A 16380-nucleotide genomic window follows, 5' to 3' on the forward strand; every position below is an offset into this window, starting at 1 on the left:
AGAGACAAAGACTTTCATACTACATTAAGTACATTTCAAATCCAAATAACTGGACACAACACCAGCCATTTCTTTTTTTTTTTTTTTTCAGCCATTTCTAACTTAGTGTGAATGAGTGAATTTTTAAATGACAGACTGGTGGGAGTCTTAGAAGATAATGTAGGTAAGAAATAAAAAGGAGAGCATAAACATCTGATTGGACAGAGTGGGACAGGGTGTACTTTCTTAATCTAGTTTTAGAATGAGAAGAATATATTTGACAACTGGACAAACCTATTGTTTTCAAAATTGTCAATGTAATCCATGTCTTATTGTTGACAGGAGGAGCTGAATTCTTATTCATGTTGTACTATCTACCCATTTCATGCTGACTTGCTATCACCCGGACATTTCAGTCTTCACCGTATTTGAGTAAGTCTATTCATCATGCCATTTTATTTGACATTGTTTTGATTTTAGCAAATGGAAAAAATGAAATTTATCTTTATTTTTAATCTAGCATGCTTGGAAAAGTAAGTTTCTAAGACCTAAATGGGTATGGCATAACCTGAGTACCACCAAATCACGTGGTTCGGGTTTACCATTACATCATGAAATCATTTTCCTTGTTCTGAGGTTTCTGGAAACAATATGCATTTTATTAATAAATTAAGAAATTCTTTGCTGTATTCTATTTTCTATTTGTTATAAAATACTTGAAAAATTATTTTTTAACTTTGTGAAACTAGGAAATATAGTAAGTCTAGAACTTAGTTGGGCTGTAGAGGAAAGAAGGTATACTTTTCAAGGTAGCAGATGATGTCTAACAGAGCTGTCCTCTTGCTAGACAGAGGAAAAAGCAACTGGGGCAGCAGGGGGCATACTTACAAATAAAAGGGAAATATAATTATGTGGATCTTTCAGCTTATTGTCCAAGGTTCCAAGAGAAAGCAATATGCTTGCAGTTATTCTTCCATTTACTCAGGTGAATGATAAATCTTGCACAGTTGGTAGTAAAAGCCTCAGAGTTTATATATTTCGTTCCTTGCATAAAAGGGGTCTGGTTGAGATCTACTGGCAATTTAAAATTATATTTTCAATGGTGGTACAGTTAAAGAAAGCATATATTTTTTTTTTTACTTTAAATCTGATGAAATATTTGTCTAGAAGAAAAATATACTTGATTATGTATTGTCCTAAAGGCTTTTCCCCCTCTGAAAGTTGTTTACAATTAGCATAAAAAGGGAGAAAGAAATGACTATAATTTAATACCAATGTATCTGATTCTACTCATTTGATTGATAATGATTCCCATTTATGGAGATTACAAAAGTAAATGCAATCATTGCCACTTGTGCAGGACTCTGCGTTTAACTTACCATTTTTGAGAACAGCAAATATTATAAAATTTGACATCATGCTTGATAGCAATGCAGATAAATATTTTTACATAAAAACCTGACCAGAAAGAAAGAAAAGTAAATTGTGCAAAAGCTTTTATTTGCCTTTTTATAAAAGTAACTTTTACTAAGTTAGCCTCTGTTAAGGCAAATCCTCAAGTATATATTGCCTCATCATGCTTAAGTACTTTGCAGTTGTAGGGACTCAAATTCTCATTAAATGAATAATCATTAAAAAAGAAAGAAAAGGCAGAGAAAAGGCTTAAAAAGAAAAAAAAGGAAGAGAAAAGGCAAATAGGAGAAAATTCGCTGAGCTTATGTTTGTGTTCTAGTGAGCCCCAGATTCTGTGAGAGTCCCAAGGAGAGAACTGGTGCTGGATTTATCCCTACACTGAAAAATACATATTTGTTTTGAAGAGCATAACATGGGACTTGAACAAAGAGCTGGAATACAGTTTTGGGAGAAAAGAATGACTAACATTAAAATATGAATCTTTTAAATGTTAGTATAAAAATAGAATTCGTTTTTAATTAGAACTCCTCACAAGCTTTCTTTTTTTTAGTCTGATGAAGAGTTTTAAATTTTTAAGGAAGGAATGAATGCCTGAGTTAAGGTAAGAGATTTTGTGAAAGAGGACTGGAGGAAGAGAGCTGACTTTAGTAGCCGAGGACATGCAGTAATTCACTGTATTTGAATCAATATGGCATTGGCATCAGAACATACCAGTGGCAAAGAATCCCAAATGTGAAAAATAGATCTTGGTAAGGATGAGAATTTAACATATGGCCAAGGTGGTATTTTAAATCATTGGCACTTGATGTTTTTTTGCACCATATGGTACTAGCCCAATTGGCTACCCATCAGGAAGTAAATAAAATTGTACCAGTAACTCATACCATATAGACAAATGTTGGATAGATTAAAAATTAAATTGAACAAAAACATAATAAACAACTATAGAAAATTTAGACAACCATGGGTATAAAATGAGGGGAAGGAGAGATTTTATTTTTAAAAAGGTGAGTGGAAAGAAGAATATATTTAGAAAGATATCTGCATGTAGAACACGGACAGAAGATTAATATTTATAATACACAAAGTCCTTACAAAGCAGCAAGGACATAATCCAAGAGAACAAGGGGCACTGGGTAAAACCAGGCAAATCATAGAAAAGCTAATCTGAAAAAGTTCAAACTCCTAAAAGGCAGGCAAAAGTAAATTAAACTAACATCTGTATATCTCTCAAACTGGCCAAAATTAAAAAGAAGGAAAACACGACTTTCTGCCCAGGAATGGAGAGGTGGGAGCATCTTCAGATGTTACTAATAAAAAAGTAAATTATTACATCCTTTTTGGAAAGTTGACTTTGATCTAACAGTCCTTCTCTTAGGAATCTAGCTAGTAGAAGTAAAAAAACCCATGAAGATTACATACAGAATATTGGTTGTAACTTTTCTCATGGGCAAAGAACTGGAAACAAGTGAATGCTCATCACAGCACATTTACATCATGGATTATTTGGTAGCCATTAAAAAGACTGTGTTAGAACCAAAGTAGAAAACCTGGAAGGATTTCCATGAGTTATTGGTGAATAAGAAAAGCAGGATGCTGATGATGTTGCATAATATCCACATTTTGAAATATACTTTAGATCCCTACAGAATAAATATTTACATTTTGTGAATAATTATAATTTTATAATCTAAGAAATTTTGTCACCTGGGTTACCTGGGTGGTGATGGTGGTGTTGGTGATGTGGGTAGAGGGGAGGAAGAAAAGGGAAAGGTAATGTATTAGTCTTCTATTGTTACGAAACAAATTAACACAAATGTAGAAGCTTAAAACAACATACACCTATTTTCACACCGTTTCTATGGGTCAAGAATCAGACCTGCTAAACTAAAACTCCTGCTCAGTGTCTTGTAAGCCTGCAATGAAGGTCTTGGCGGGACTGGATTCCTTTATAGAGCTCATGACATTGTTAGAGGAATTCACTTCCTTGTGACTGCATGACTGAGGGTCTGGGCTTCTCACTGGCTGTTGGATGAAGGCACCTTAACATCCCAGAGGCTACCTGCAATTTCTTGTCCCATGTCCCTTTCCATAGACAAGTTCACAGCACGGCTGTTTGCTTCTTCAAGGCCAGCAGGAGAGTCTTCTGCTGCTAAACCACCTAGGGTGGAGTCTTATAAAACAAAATATAATCACAAGGTTGACATCCCACCCCATCACCTTTGCCATATTCTTTTGGTTAGAAGAAAGTCATAGTTTTCACCAACAGCCAAGGGTAGGGGATTGTTACAAGGGCATGGATCACAAGAGTGCCAAGCAAGCATGAGAATAATATTATTTCAAAAAGATAAAAAACTAATCAAAATAAAAAATTATTAATATGATCACACAGCATAAAACTACACGTACATATTAAATACTTTAAAAAAAGCAAAGACACTAAGAAAAACAAAATAACTGTAATGTCTAATATGTATATGTACAAATATATATATGGGTATATATATATTAGAAAGGAGCACTGTTAAGTTGAAAATAGTATACATTGTAAGATATAAAAAGGTCAAATCGCTATATTATACACCTAAAAGTAATATCTTATTGTATACCAACTATATTTAACTAAAAAAGAAAAGAAAAAAGAAAACATAACATAAAATTGAATTAATTATTAATTGTCAGCTGCATATGTCTGGAAAATTTTTTAGCTAAGCACAACAAATAGATGTAATTATAATATTGTGTGTGAACAATGCTTTTCCTTAGATAAAATGAATACTAGTCAATTCTGAAAAGCAATTTAAATGAACTCTCTTAATGTAATTTTGAATGTACTGAAAGTGACTCGATTTGCTTGAAAGAGATTATATTTTTAAAAATGAAGGTAATTTGCTCTTTTCTTTGGACTTTTTTTCCTTTTTTTTTCTCAAAGGCTTCTGTATATTAGAAAACACTTTTCTTATGAGACCTATAGGTTATTGGTCTGTTATCTTGCTTTTTTCATACCAGTACAAGGATTCATATTACAAGCACTAAAATTAGTTTAATATATTCAACAGGCATTGGAAATAATTATAATTTTCCAAGGAACACCCTCAACTGGCACCTTTAAAAAATTACAGGTAGTATTATATTTAAACACTTAGGCTTTTATAAAACTACATATCCTTTGCTTCCATTAAATATTTTTGTGAAATTTAAAGTTTTCCTCTGAAATTGAATTTCATGTGCTATTCTAGTTTTCATCAACAAAAGCTTTCACTAGAATTTGTTTACATTTCTTGTCTCAAAGTGACCTGAAGCTATCTGATGTTGCAGTTTGCGTTCTGCTTCAGAAATCAGTGAGACATATCAGACATAGCTATGAGCTCGCCTCTAACTTTCAGTCACCTTCCATGCCTTCCAATGCAGCTGTCAGCAGTTGGGATCAGCTACCCATTCATGCTTTGTCGGTATTAGCATCTAACATTGTCTTAAGAGGCAGCTTTTCTTTGTCTCTGCCTTTGTCTTGGGCATTGCTTGAATTTTATCCTTGTAAACCTTCCTAATTCCCTGCTTCCCTTTCATTTTTCTCACACACAGGCAACAATGATGCCAGTATCATGGCACATATTGCTGTGCGTGAGGAAGGGTGTCTTTTTTAAAAAAAATATATATTTTATTGATTTTTTTTTAACAGAGAGAGGAAGGGAGAGGGATAGAGAGTTAGAAACATCGATGAGCAAGAAACATCGATCAGCTGCCTCCTGCACACTCCCTACTGGGTATGTGCCCCCAACCAAGGTACATCACCTTGACTGGAATTGAACCTGGGACCCTTGAGTCCACAGGCCGACGCTCTATCCACTGAGTGAAACCGGCTAGAGCAGGAAGGGTGTCTTTATTAGTAAATGTAAATGATTGGGTTTATTTTCTTCTGAGCTAAAAGTACATGATAAGCTTGGTCTTATAGCTGTGGGTCTTGAAAATACATCCTGGCTTTATGATAATGACAAGTTAAAAACAGTATAAACTGATGTCACATTTTTCCTTTTTTCTATTTCTAAGTCTGTTTTCACATGAAAGCTGGAAGCTTTATGCTCTCTCAGCACTGGGGAGATAGCCCTGTATTCAGCCAGCCAGCCAAGAGTTATTTCCCCAGCCTATCCAACCTAACATTAATTGGGGCCACCTCAAAACAGACCCTTTTCATGGCAGTGTTCCTGCACTTAGGCAGGTGCCCCAAACTCAATCTCTTCTGTCAAATGTCCAAAGGAGGAAACATATATGGAAGTGGGTTAATCAGTTTATAACATGTAATCATTTATAAATGAAACTATTAATTAGATTTTTAAATCTTATCCTCCAAAGTCATGAAGATGTGCAATTCTCTCCTGAGGCTATTTCCATTTTTAACTAAATGCATTATAAATTAGCAAACCAAAGGAATATGCATTAACTATAATTTATATTCTATAAATTTCAGACTAAATCAGACACCTCATTTTTCTCCAGGATGTCTTGCGGTACACTTCTTGTCTACCATCTTGAACTTATTCATGTAGACATTAAATACTACTACTTTGAAATCCTCAGGAATTTTACAAATGTTGGAAAAAACAATAAACTTGCTGTATTCACACAAAAATCAAGCTTCAAGAATTCCTGTTGGATCGAAAAGTATCATTACATACTGAAAGAGAGAAACAGACTATTTGTAGAATGATAACCAAGAATTGAAAGTTGTTTTAAGTGGTTGAAAATACTTAAATGAGTTTCTAAAATGAGAGAATAGAATAAAAAAAAATGTTTCCTACTGATATTTCTCCTTTGGAGAGTGTGATAGGTTGGAAAGTAAAAAAAAGATTAGAGTCTCTGGCTTTTGTGTTTCCAAAAATCCTCAGCCACACCGAGGAGATTATATTAGGTGCTCTAACAAAAAAATTTGATAGAAAATGTGATTCTTCTCTTAAAGCAAGATTGGGGGTAGGTGGGGCTCAACTGGAGATAGCCAAAAACTCCCCAATGTTTCAAGGAGCTGCTGGTCTTGGGTCGCCGAGAGAGGAATGTGAAATAGAATCCTGAATAGGTGAAAAGATAATGAGAGGTTGTAGAAACCAAGACAGGAAGGGATCTGCACCCAATTTTCAGTTTTAGAGTTGGGATGTGGCAAAGCTTCAAAGAGTGAATGGCTGCTGGATGCATTTGGGCAGAAGGAGCCCAGGGAGTCCAATGGAGATGACTCCTGTGGAGGTGATTCCTGGGTCACTCCGTGCTATAAAGTGAATGTCTGTGTCAGATTCAAAGTCACAGGTTTTCATCAAGTATTCACTCTGTCGCGTGCGGCTCTGACAAAGTCTGCAGCATTCCCTCTGTTACTGTGATTTGCTCATGTGACTGTTCTTCTGGTCACTGGGAGCATAACTGGCTACACATTCCTCTACTTGTGTGGGTCACACGGTGTCTTCTCGGAACTTGCTCTGTCTCATTTTCTGAGGTATCTATAACACTTGCTGGGTATGTTCAGACTTTGGAAAGTCACACATCAGAAATATTTCCCCTCAGTTTTTTTGGAGTAATAATAGTGTTTTGATTTTTCTATTTGGCTAAGTGAGCAAGTTAATAAAACAAACTGACTGCTACCCATTCTTATCATATTGAACAAATGGACATTTTAATAAGAGATAAATAAGGAAACATAATTACAAAAATTAAGAAAGTAGAATTAATTTAGTTTTAAATTAACTTATGATAGTGGTTATTATTATTTTTTGCAGATAAATTGAAATCATTGACAATTTAATCACTCACTGGCACTGGACCAAGTCCTAGAATTTGGGAGTCACTGCTCTTGATAAAGCTCCTTTGTTCTGGCCAATTTCAATGGTGCCTATAATTCTAACATAGTGTCAGAACAGGGATTTCCTTTCTCTGAGGTTTATCTTCTTTTTGTAAGGCATTCATTTATTTAACAAACACAGTCCATCACTTACTTTCCAGCCTGTGCTTTGTGCCAGGGACACAGAGATAAAATACCCTGCCTCCTGAAACTCGAAATCTATAAACATAATTTTTCATTATTGTTACTAACTCATGTTCTTGGAAATAATCATGTGTTATCAAAAACACACGAAAGAAAAATATAATGCATATCATCTTTTTAAGGCAGTCAACCTATTACCAATAGTCAGAGAAAACTTTATTTATTTATTTTTAAATATATTTTATTGATTTTTTTACAGAGAGAAAGGGAGAGGGAGAGAGAGTTAGAAACATTGATGAGAGAGAAACATCAATCAGCTGCCTCCTGCACACCCCCTAATGGGGATGTGCCCGTAACCAAGGTACTTGCCCTTGACCAGAATCGAACCTGGGACCCTTGAGTCTGCAGGCCGATGCTCTATCCACTGAGCCAAACCTGATAGGGCCAGAGAAAACTTTTAATTCTATCTTTATTAAATTCTCATTTACATCTATTCATTTTCACAAATAGAATCACCACTTTTATGACTGGCCATGTATCTTTGATCATCCAGCAGACTAGCCTCGCCTTTTAAAATGGTAGCAGCAACAGAGTTCTGAAGGTTAGCAAGAGACAGACCTTTAATCCACAAACACTTTTAAAATAATGCTTATGTCAGGTTTGTCACTGACCAAAGCAAAACACAGGGCCAAACCCACAATCAATGTGGGAGGGGAACACTCAAGGGCAACGATAAAGGAAGGAGAATTATTAAATCAATTTGTAAACAATCTACCATGCATTATTTACCTTTAATCTGTTTATGTTTTTGTTGGTCATCTTTTCTTATAGGGCACAGCTATCCCATTGCATTGCCAGGAGAACTTCGCTTTCGGTGACCTCTTTTATTTCCTCCCTGGCTCAGTAACTCCATTGTGCCTACCCCCTATTTTGTTTCATTTTATGCAAAGCAACTCTTTTCAAACTTTTTTTTTTCCTATGTTATCTAAACCCAACCTTAAAAGACCCAATTTTTGTTAACAAACCTACTGCTGAGATACATTTAAAAATAAAAAGGTTCTCTGTATGATAGAAATTCAGTAGACAACTCAATCTTCTCATAGCCACACAAATATGAAGCTGAAACTGAATTCTCACAAAATAGTAATAATATTTTTATGTATTCAGTGCATAAACAAGGTTTGGGATTTATAAGCCATTTCCAATAGTTTGGGGCCCCTCTGTACATCCTTGTTGTTGAAAATCTTATAGCACATTTGGAAAAAAACACCTTTCAAAGAGTGAACATTCCAAAATTGACTGGTACAGAAAGAGAACTGTGTTGATGATGATGAAAGGAAGCAGGAACATTTTAAAACAGTTTTTTTAAAAGCCTATTTGTATAAAAGTGCCCAGTTTTATTTTAAAAGCCTAAGAGAACGTCGCTGTAGAGTTTTAAAATCTAATTACCAGTGACAGCAACTCTAAAATCGAAAAAATTTTACTTAATGACTTATTTTGTTCTTGGGTGTGAAATCTCAGACCAGGCTCTCAGGGACTTCCCTGTCATGCTGAGCTGGCAACCTGAAGATCTGGGTCTAGAATGTGCAATTTCACTTAATGTTTCCTCTAGAGGGAGTAGAGTCTAGTGATCTGCTAGATCTAGTTATTCAGCAATGTAATCACATACCATATTTGGGTCAATATCAGGCATAATTGAACCTCTCTGATGCCTATAGCACTGGGATATGTGCTTGAGTAAAATTTGAATTTCAGATAAACAACAAATACTTTTTTAGTAAAAGTATTGCCTAAATACTGCACTGGAGATATCTATGTCTCTATGTTAAAAATTATTCATCTGAAATTCAGATTTAATAAGGGAATTCTGTATTTTTATTTGCTATTTCTGGCAACCTTCTCAGCTTAGAACAATGTGAAGCTTAAGAACCAGGACATAGTATACTTAACAAATAATAAGGAAACATATTGTGGTGGTTTTAATGTACATATCCACAAATTCTTTGGCACTCCTACATTGAGGTGAGGTCTTTGTCCCTTCCCTTGAATCTGGTTGGATTTAGGGATTTGCTTGTAACCAATAGAATGCAGAGAAAATGCTGTTGCATGGCTACTGAGGCTGGGTCATGAAAGATGACACAGCATTGCTTTGCTTGTGCAGACCCTCACTGCTGAAACACTGAGCTACTGGAGAAGAAGACTAACTAACAGGGGTGGGGAACCTTTTTCTGCCAAGGGCCATTTGGCTATTTATAGCATCATTCGTGGGCCATACAAAATTATCAATTTAAAAATCAGTCTGCTATCTTTGGTCAAACATTCAATTAACTCACCCCTAATGCCTAGACAGGGCCAGATCAAATGATTTCATGGGCCTTATATGGCCCACCAGCCAGCTGTTCCCTCCTCCTGAACTATACTGAGGCCACTATGCTGTAAGGAACTCCATGGAGAGGCCCAAGTAGGTGCTTCATTAAAAACTCCAGTCCAAGTCCCACTGAGGTTACTACCTTAATGGTTGATGCTTAGAGCCAGCATCAACCGCCAGTCACCTCCAGATGATTCCAGACCCCCCAGTCATTGAATAACTACCAGCTGAAGCCCAGACATTGTGGAACAGAGAAACCATTTCCATGTGTCCTATCTTGATTCCTGATCTACATCATTCGAGAGCATAATAAAGTGGTTCTACCAAGCCACTAAATTTTGGGATAATTTGTTGTTTTGCAGTAATCCTATCTAATAAAAGAGTAACGTGCAAATTGACTGTACCTCCGCTATACCCACAAGCCATGCCCACCATCCAATCAGGAGTGAGTATGCAAATTAACCCAACCAAGATGGCTTCAGCCATGGAGCTGCAGCAAGCAGGAGGCTTGGGTTTCCCAGGCAATGGAGGAAGCCAAGCTTCCCTGCCTCCCTGGTCGGCCCAGGCCTACACTCAAGGCTACAAAGTTTCAATTATAGAAGAAAAATAAATCCCAACAAAAATGGCGGCAGCCACAGAGCTGGAGAGAGCAGGAGACTTGAGTTGCCCCCGGTGATGGAGGAAGCCAAGCTCCCGCAGCCCTGGCCTGCCTTGGCCTCTGCTACAAAGTTTCAATTATAGAAGATAAATAAATCCCAACAAAAATGACTGTGGCCATGGAGCAAGCAGGAGGCTTGGCTCTGCTCAAGGCTGCAGTTTCAATTGTAGAAGATAAATATACCCCAGATACCAGGGCCTCTGCTTGGGTCACCAGGAGGTGTGACTGGCCTGCAAACCACCACAGGCCCCTCGCCCAGGCCGCCCCACACCCCAAGGGAACCCCCACCCTGATCTGGGACACCCTTCAGGGCAAACCAGCTGGCCCCCACCTGTGCACCAGGCCTCTATCCTATCTAATAAAAGAGTAATATGCAGATTGACCATCACTCCAACACACAAGATGGCTGCCCCTATGTGGTAAAAGATGGCTGACCTCATGTGGACACAAGATGGCCACCACAAGATGGCCAGCAGGGGAGGGCAGTTGGGAGGGACCAGGTCTGCAAGGGAGGGCAGTTGTGGGCAATCAGGCCAGCAGAGGAGGGCAGTTGGGAGGGACCAGGCCTGCAAGGGAGGGCAGGTGGGGGCAATCAAGCCTGAAGGGAGGGCAGTTAGGGGTGACCAGGCCGGCAGAGGAGGGAAGTTGGGGGCGACCAGGCCTGCAGGGAAGGGCAGTTAGGGGAGACCCAGGCCAGCAGGGGAGGGCAGTTATGGGTGACCAGGTGTGCAGGGGATGGCAGTTAGGCATCAATCAGGCTGGCAGGGGAGTGGTTAGGGGGTGATCAGGCTGGCAGGCAGAAGTGGTTAGGGGCAATCAGGAAGGCAAGCAGGTAAGCAGTTGGGAGCCAGCAGTCCTGGATTGTGAGAGGGATGTCCGACTGCCCGTTTAGGTCTGATCCAGATACGATCAGGCCTAAACGGGCAGTCGGACATCCCTTGAGGGGTCCCAGATTGGAGAGGGTGCAGGCTGGGCTGAGGGGCACACACCCCTGTGCAAGAATTTTGTGCACCAAACCTCTAGTAGTAATTATAATACACATGTTAAGTACCGAGTGAATGGTTAACATAATTTGTGCTACAAGAGCTTAGAGGAGGAAGCAGTCACCAAAGACTTGTGTTTGGGTAGGGCTTCCTGGCTCGGCACCCCCTTGGCCCCCCCCACCCCTCCCCACTTGAAAGGCAGAGTTTGATAGGAAGGGTCGGACATGAACAATGAGAAAATGTGAAAGCAGAGTGACAGCAAAGATTCTTGTTTTTAAAAAGTTTTTCCTTCTTAGAATAATTGCAACTTAAAATAAATCAATTTATGAAGCACTTGAAAAAAGATAAAGGGTTGAATAGAAGAGGCATATATTAAATCCCATCTTGATTTCTGGGCTATGCTTCTGAGCATTTAAAGATGAAGCGATTATGGTTGCTCATAGCACTTAATGATGGAGATCGATAAACTGAGAAACGGATTGCAGTAATTTTGGGTTGGTCACCTACCAGGCTGACAATCACTTAAATTTCACATTTCTTTAAAATTTTGAAACAAGGGCATTCTAAATTGTTCTTTTAAAAGAACAGAAACATTTTATGGGAGAAAAGAGCAATTTGGTGAAAAGAAATTTTTTTTTTTTAATGCTTTAATGCCTTTTGAGAACTGCTAAATGACCAAAGATAAAAACAAAAGAGAATATTTTGCCTCTATCTCTGGAAGAGCCATCATGTGCAGATATTGTGGGAGAGATGTTGAAGGTCCAATCCTTTTCTTTGAGGACTTTACAAAGTCAGATGTTTATAACGTATAGGAGGTTTGTACATCACTCAAATATAAAGCTGAAACCTAGAGATTTCTATTTACTTATGTAGTAGTATACTTTTGTTGTAGGCGTGGACTTTGGGGAAAATGGTGAGTTAGGTATTCCTAGAAGAGCTCCCCACCCCCTTACTGCATTCTTATTCTCTTTACTCCCCTTCCCTCTAACCCAGCCGTGGGCAAACTATGGCCCACGGGCCGGATCCGGCCCGTTTGGCTGTTCTATCCGGCGCGCGGAGCTGAAAGAGCGGAGCGTTCTCTTGCTCTCCCCTCTGCTCCTTTACTTTGAATTTATATTAGTTCACACAAACACTCCATCCATGCTTTTGTTCCGGCCCTCCGGTCCAGTTTAAGAACCCATTGTGGCCCTCGAGTCAAAAGGTTTGCCCAGCCCTGATAACCTCTCTGGGTCTTCCCAGGACCCCTCCGTTTTCATGCTGTGAGTGGGTCTATCAGTCCCTCCCTTGCTCTGCTATACCAACATTGGCTTCTTTGAGTTTCCTCCAAACTATCCTTTGTACCTATTGATGATGCCTCCACATGTACCTGTCCAAATGTACCTCCCCTTAGTGATACATGGCAACCACATAGGCTGGATCTTCCAGGGTAGGTAGCATGCAAACAATTCCATTGTCTCCATAAATTGAAATTCCTCAGAAATCCCAAGGTTTTAATACTCAAAAAACATTTCTCAGAACCTCACTTAAATCTGAGGACCCCAAATCATTTTAGATTATGTGTTTAGATTCTTTGCATGAAAAATTATTACTCTCCATCCCTCATTGACTGTATTTTAAAAAAAATCAGTCTTCTGGTTATTCTACAACTTTTGTTGGAGACATTGGCATTTACCTTACTGTCTTTGTCCTTGCTCCAATTCTGGTATTTTCTTATCCACCCATCCAGTTTATTATTCACTAGAGGCCTGATGCACGAAATTCGTGCAAGGGGCTCGGCCCCCGCCACCGCAGCTTCGTCCAGAAGGTCGTCTGGAAGGATGTCTGGAAGGACGTCAGGTCTAATTAGCATATTATGCTTTTATATTATTATAGATGTGGACAACTCATATCATACCATAGCCTCATAGTTACTTGTGCTTCTCAACTTTAATATCCTTATTTCTTTTTCTTACTTGGCACATAGTGAACATTATGTTAAATAAAAATACTTAAAATACAAATTAATTGTTAAAAAGTATCACTAAACTTTGGTAATAGTCAGGATAATATACCAGTAGCTCAAATTTCACTGGCCCTGATGATGTGATACATTTAAGGCTATGCAAATATTCACCCAATTAAGTCTTCAATCATCCTTAAGGTGGGTGGTGGTGGTATCATATATAGGTTTTTTGAGTCTGTCAGGTGAAATTACTGTACATTGTGCACCCTCATTTTCCTCTGTCAGTCCGTGAGCTTCTTAATCCCTTCTGCTGAGGGGCTACTTGTCAGTGTTCTACCTGCAGGCACCTCCTATGAAAAGACCCATGCACATGCCAAATGTTCATTCTCTTTGAACTCCCATAACTGCAAATCCCAAGGTAATCTCCTTGGTTAGACTTTTGTCTTGGAGACTTAGTTATACACCTTATGCCCATCCTACCTCAGATATTTCCAAAACAATTTATTCGCTTTTGATTTCATTTGCTTGTGCTATAAGGTTAATAGCAGTGGTTCTTAACTTTGTGCATTAGGATCACACTTTTAAATCACCCACTTAAAAAGGCTGAGGCCTCACCCCAGATTCTGATTTAATTAATCTGAGGTGGGCCCTGGCATTAGGTGATTCTACTGGGCTATGAGGATTGAGAATTTCTGGTTTATAGGCGTTGACAGGAGGCTGACATTGTGCTCATCTCCCCATCATTCCAGTCTTTTTTCCAGGGGCTGTGCTGTCAATATAGTGGTTCTCCTCTTTCAGATAAAAATATCTTTCACCATTTGACAAATCATATCAAAGCACTCAGCCTATGGTCAGAGAAGTTTGAATTTTAGTTTGGTGCTTGAAGTTAGAGTCCACAGCAGTTTTTATAAGGAAAGAATTCCAAACAGAAAATTCCAAACAGAAACTATGCAGCTGTAAAAAGGAAAGATCTCTTACCTTTTGAGACAGCATGAAGGAACCTGGAGATATTATGCTAAGTGAAATAAGCCAGTCAGAGAAAGACAAGTGTCACATGATCTCACATATATGTGGAATCTAATGAACAACAAAAACTGATGAACATAGAAGAGACATAGAAGTATGGAACAGACAGACAAATCTCAGAGGGAAGGGGGGAGGGGGAGTGGGAAGAGATTAACCCAAGTTTTTATATGCATATATGCATAACCCATGGACACAGACAACAGTGTAGTGAAGGCAGCGGGGGTGGGAGGTGGGGGGTGGGAGGTAGGATGGTGGGGGAGGGAGGAGGCACGGTGCGGGGTGGAGGGATTCAATGGAAAAAAAAAGGGACATCTAATACTTTCAATAATAAAGATAAATTAAAAAAAGAAACTTCCAGGGGAGAAAAAAGACAGACTTACTGTTTTTGGAGGTTCCTCCATTCAAAGGTATAAGGAAAATCATTAGCCCAGTTTTTAAAATTACCAATTAGGATAGAAAAATAAGCACATATTACCTTATTTTTAAGTTGGACCTATTTGATTTTCCTGTTCACTGTATGGAAACACAGTTATTGTCACATCTGATATTAAGTCTGGATTTAAATGGCTTTCTCAGTTTTCCAGGGCCACAATTTATATTGACTACATGAGAATCATTTGAAGAGTCAATCAATTATGCAATTTCTTCTGAATAATCTACAGATGGATTTAGTGATGATAATGAAGTTGAAGCTTTAGGATCTCTATCAATGTATTCATATAGTCATATGTTTTTGTGAAATTTGCATAAGAAAAGTGTTTTTCTCTTAAGAAGGGTCCCCTTCCCCAAATTGCAGAAGCTTCAGATCTTGTTTAACCTAATTGTGGGGAATCCTTGAAAATACAAGATATGTCTCCTCAGTGAGACAGTTTTTATTTCAATTGTCTTTATCATCCATTTTTATTAAAAAATAACAAAAAAGTCTTAAAAAGGGGCTTATTTTAAACCAAGACATGCTATAACTATGTACACTTGTTGAATTATTGAATTATCACCCTACCTGTTAATAAAAAGCCAGTGCCTCCAGCCCCTGAGCACCCTCCACCAGCATTTCATCAACCCTGGTTGTTCCCGAGACTCACTCATGCCTTGCATGATCCAGCCCCTAATAAGGTAGCATCTGTCACATCAGGGGCCCTCCACGACCCTGGTCCAGTGCTATGGCCACCAGCATCTGTTCTGATTGGTCAATACCTGCTCTAAACGAATTATTAAATATGGTGAACATCACCTGTGTTTAAAAACAATTAAACAAATTCTGTAGTCATAGATCATAGGTAAGAAGACTAAGTGTTTAATAAAATATCTGTGTACAAGAAGTGATCCTATAAAAAAACCCCAACATATTTTAGAAATTATTATTATTTTTTTGGAAATCTGTTTTGGGTCCATTTAATATCTGGTTTATATATGCCTAAGAAAACTCATGTCATGTAGAAACCAGATCTTAGATTAGTCAAAAAGAATTTGAGGAATACTTTAATAAGAGCTTTAGTTTGTAACTAGGATGGTTCTTAAAATACATCGAAAGAAGGAAGCCAGCTGCTAGCACAAAGGGATGCTACTCAATAATCACTGTGTAGGCGTTGCTATGAGGGCTAGAAAGGAGACAGTACAGATATTCAACAACGCTTAAATTTTTACCAAGAAATACATCAGGGAGAGTGCCATACTGAAACTCCATTGAGAGATAATCCACATTTTAGGTTTAGAGAGTTATAAACTCATGGTATTCTCTGCATAATCTGGCAACCTAGAAATGAGTAAATCATTTGGGTCAGATTTAATGCACATGAGTATTTAAAGTAAATGAAAAATGAATTTATGACTAGGTTGTTTAATGTATAGGCTCACTTTAGAATATAAATCATAGCATAACCTTTAAAAAGAATAACCCCATCTTATTATTTTCAGATATTTTCATTTGTGAACTAAAAATAATCTATGGTTATACTGTATTTATAAGCTCAAAGACATTTGATAAGTTTAATCATTAACAAACATAAAAATAAGCAACAAAGGGGACAGGTGAAAGGTACTTTTGGGTAG

At 38.0% G+C, this 16380-nt stretch overlaps 1 protein-coding gene across 1 annotated transcript in view; it reads left to right on the plus strand.

Moving 5' to 3' along the window:
* The first annotated feature begins 338 nt into the window (after positions 1-338).
* PDE1A (phosphodiesterase 1A) overlaps positions 339-16380 on the plus strand; it is a 368837-nt gene continuing 352795 nt past the window's right edge. The window contains exon 1 of the mRNA XM_080668895.1: positions 339-411. Within this exon, the coding sequence (XP_080525021.1) occupies positions 365-411 (47 nt within the window). The 5' untranslated portion in view covers positions 339-364. The remainder of the gene's footprint in view (positions 412-16380) is intronic.

This window comes from Plecotus auritus (genome assembly GCF_963455305.1).
Source record: "Plecotus auritus genome assembly, chromosome: 5".
NCBI lineage: Eukaryota > Metazoa > Chordata > Mammalia > Chiroptera > Vespertilionidae > Plecotus > Plecotus auritus.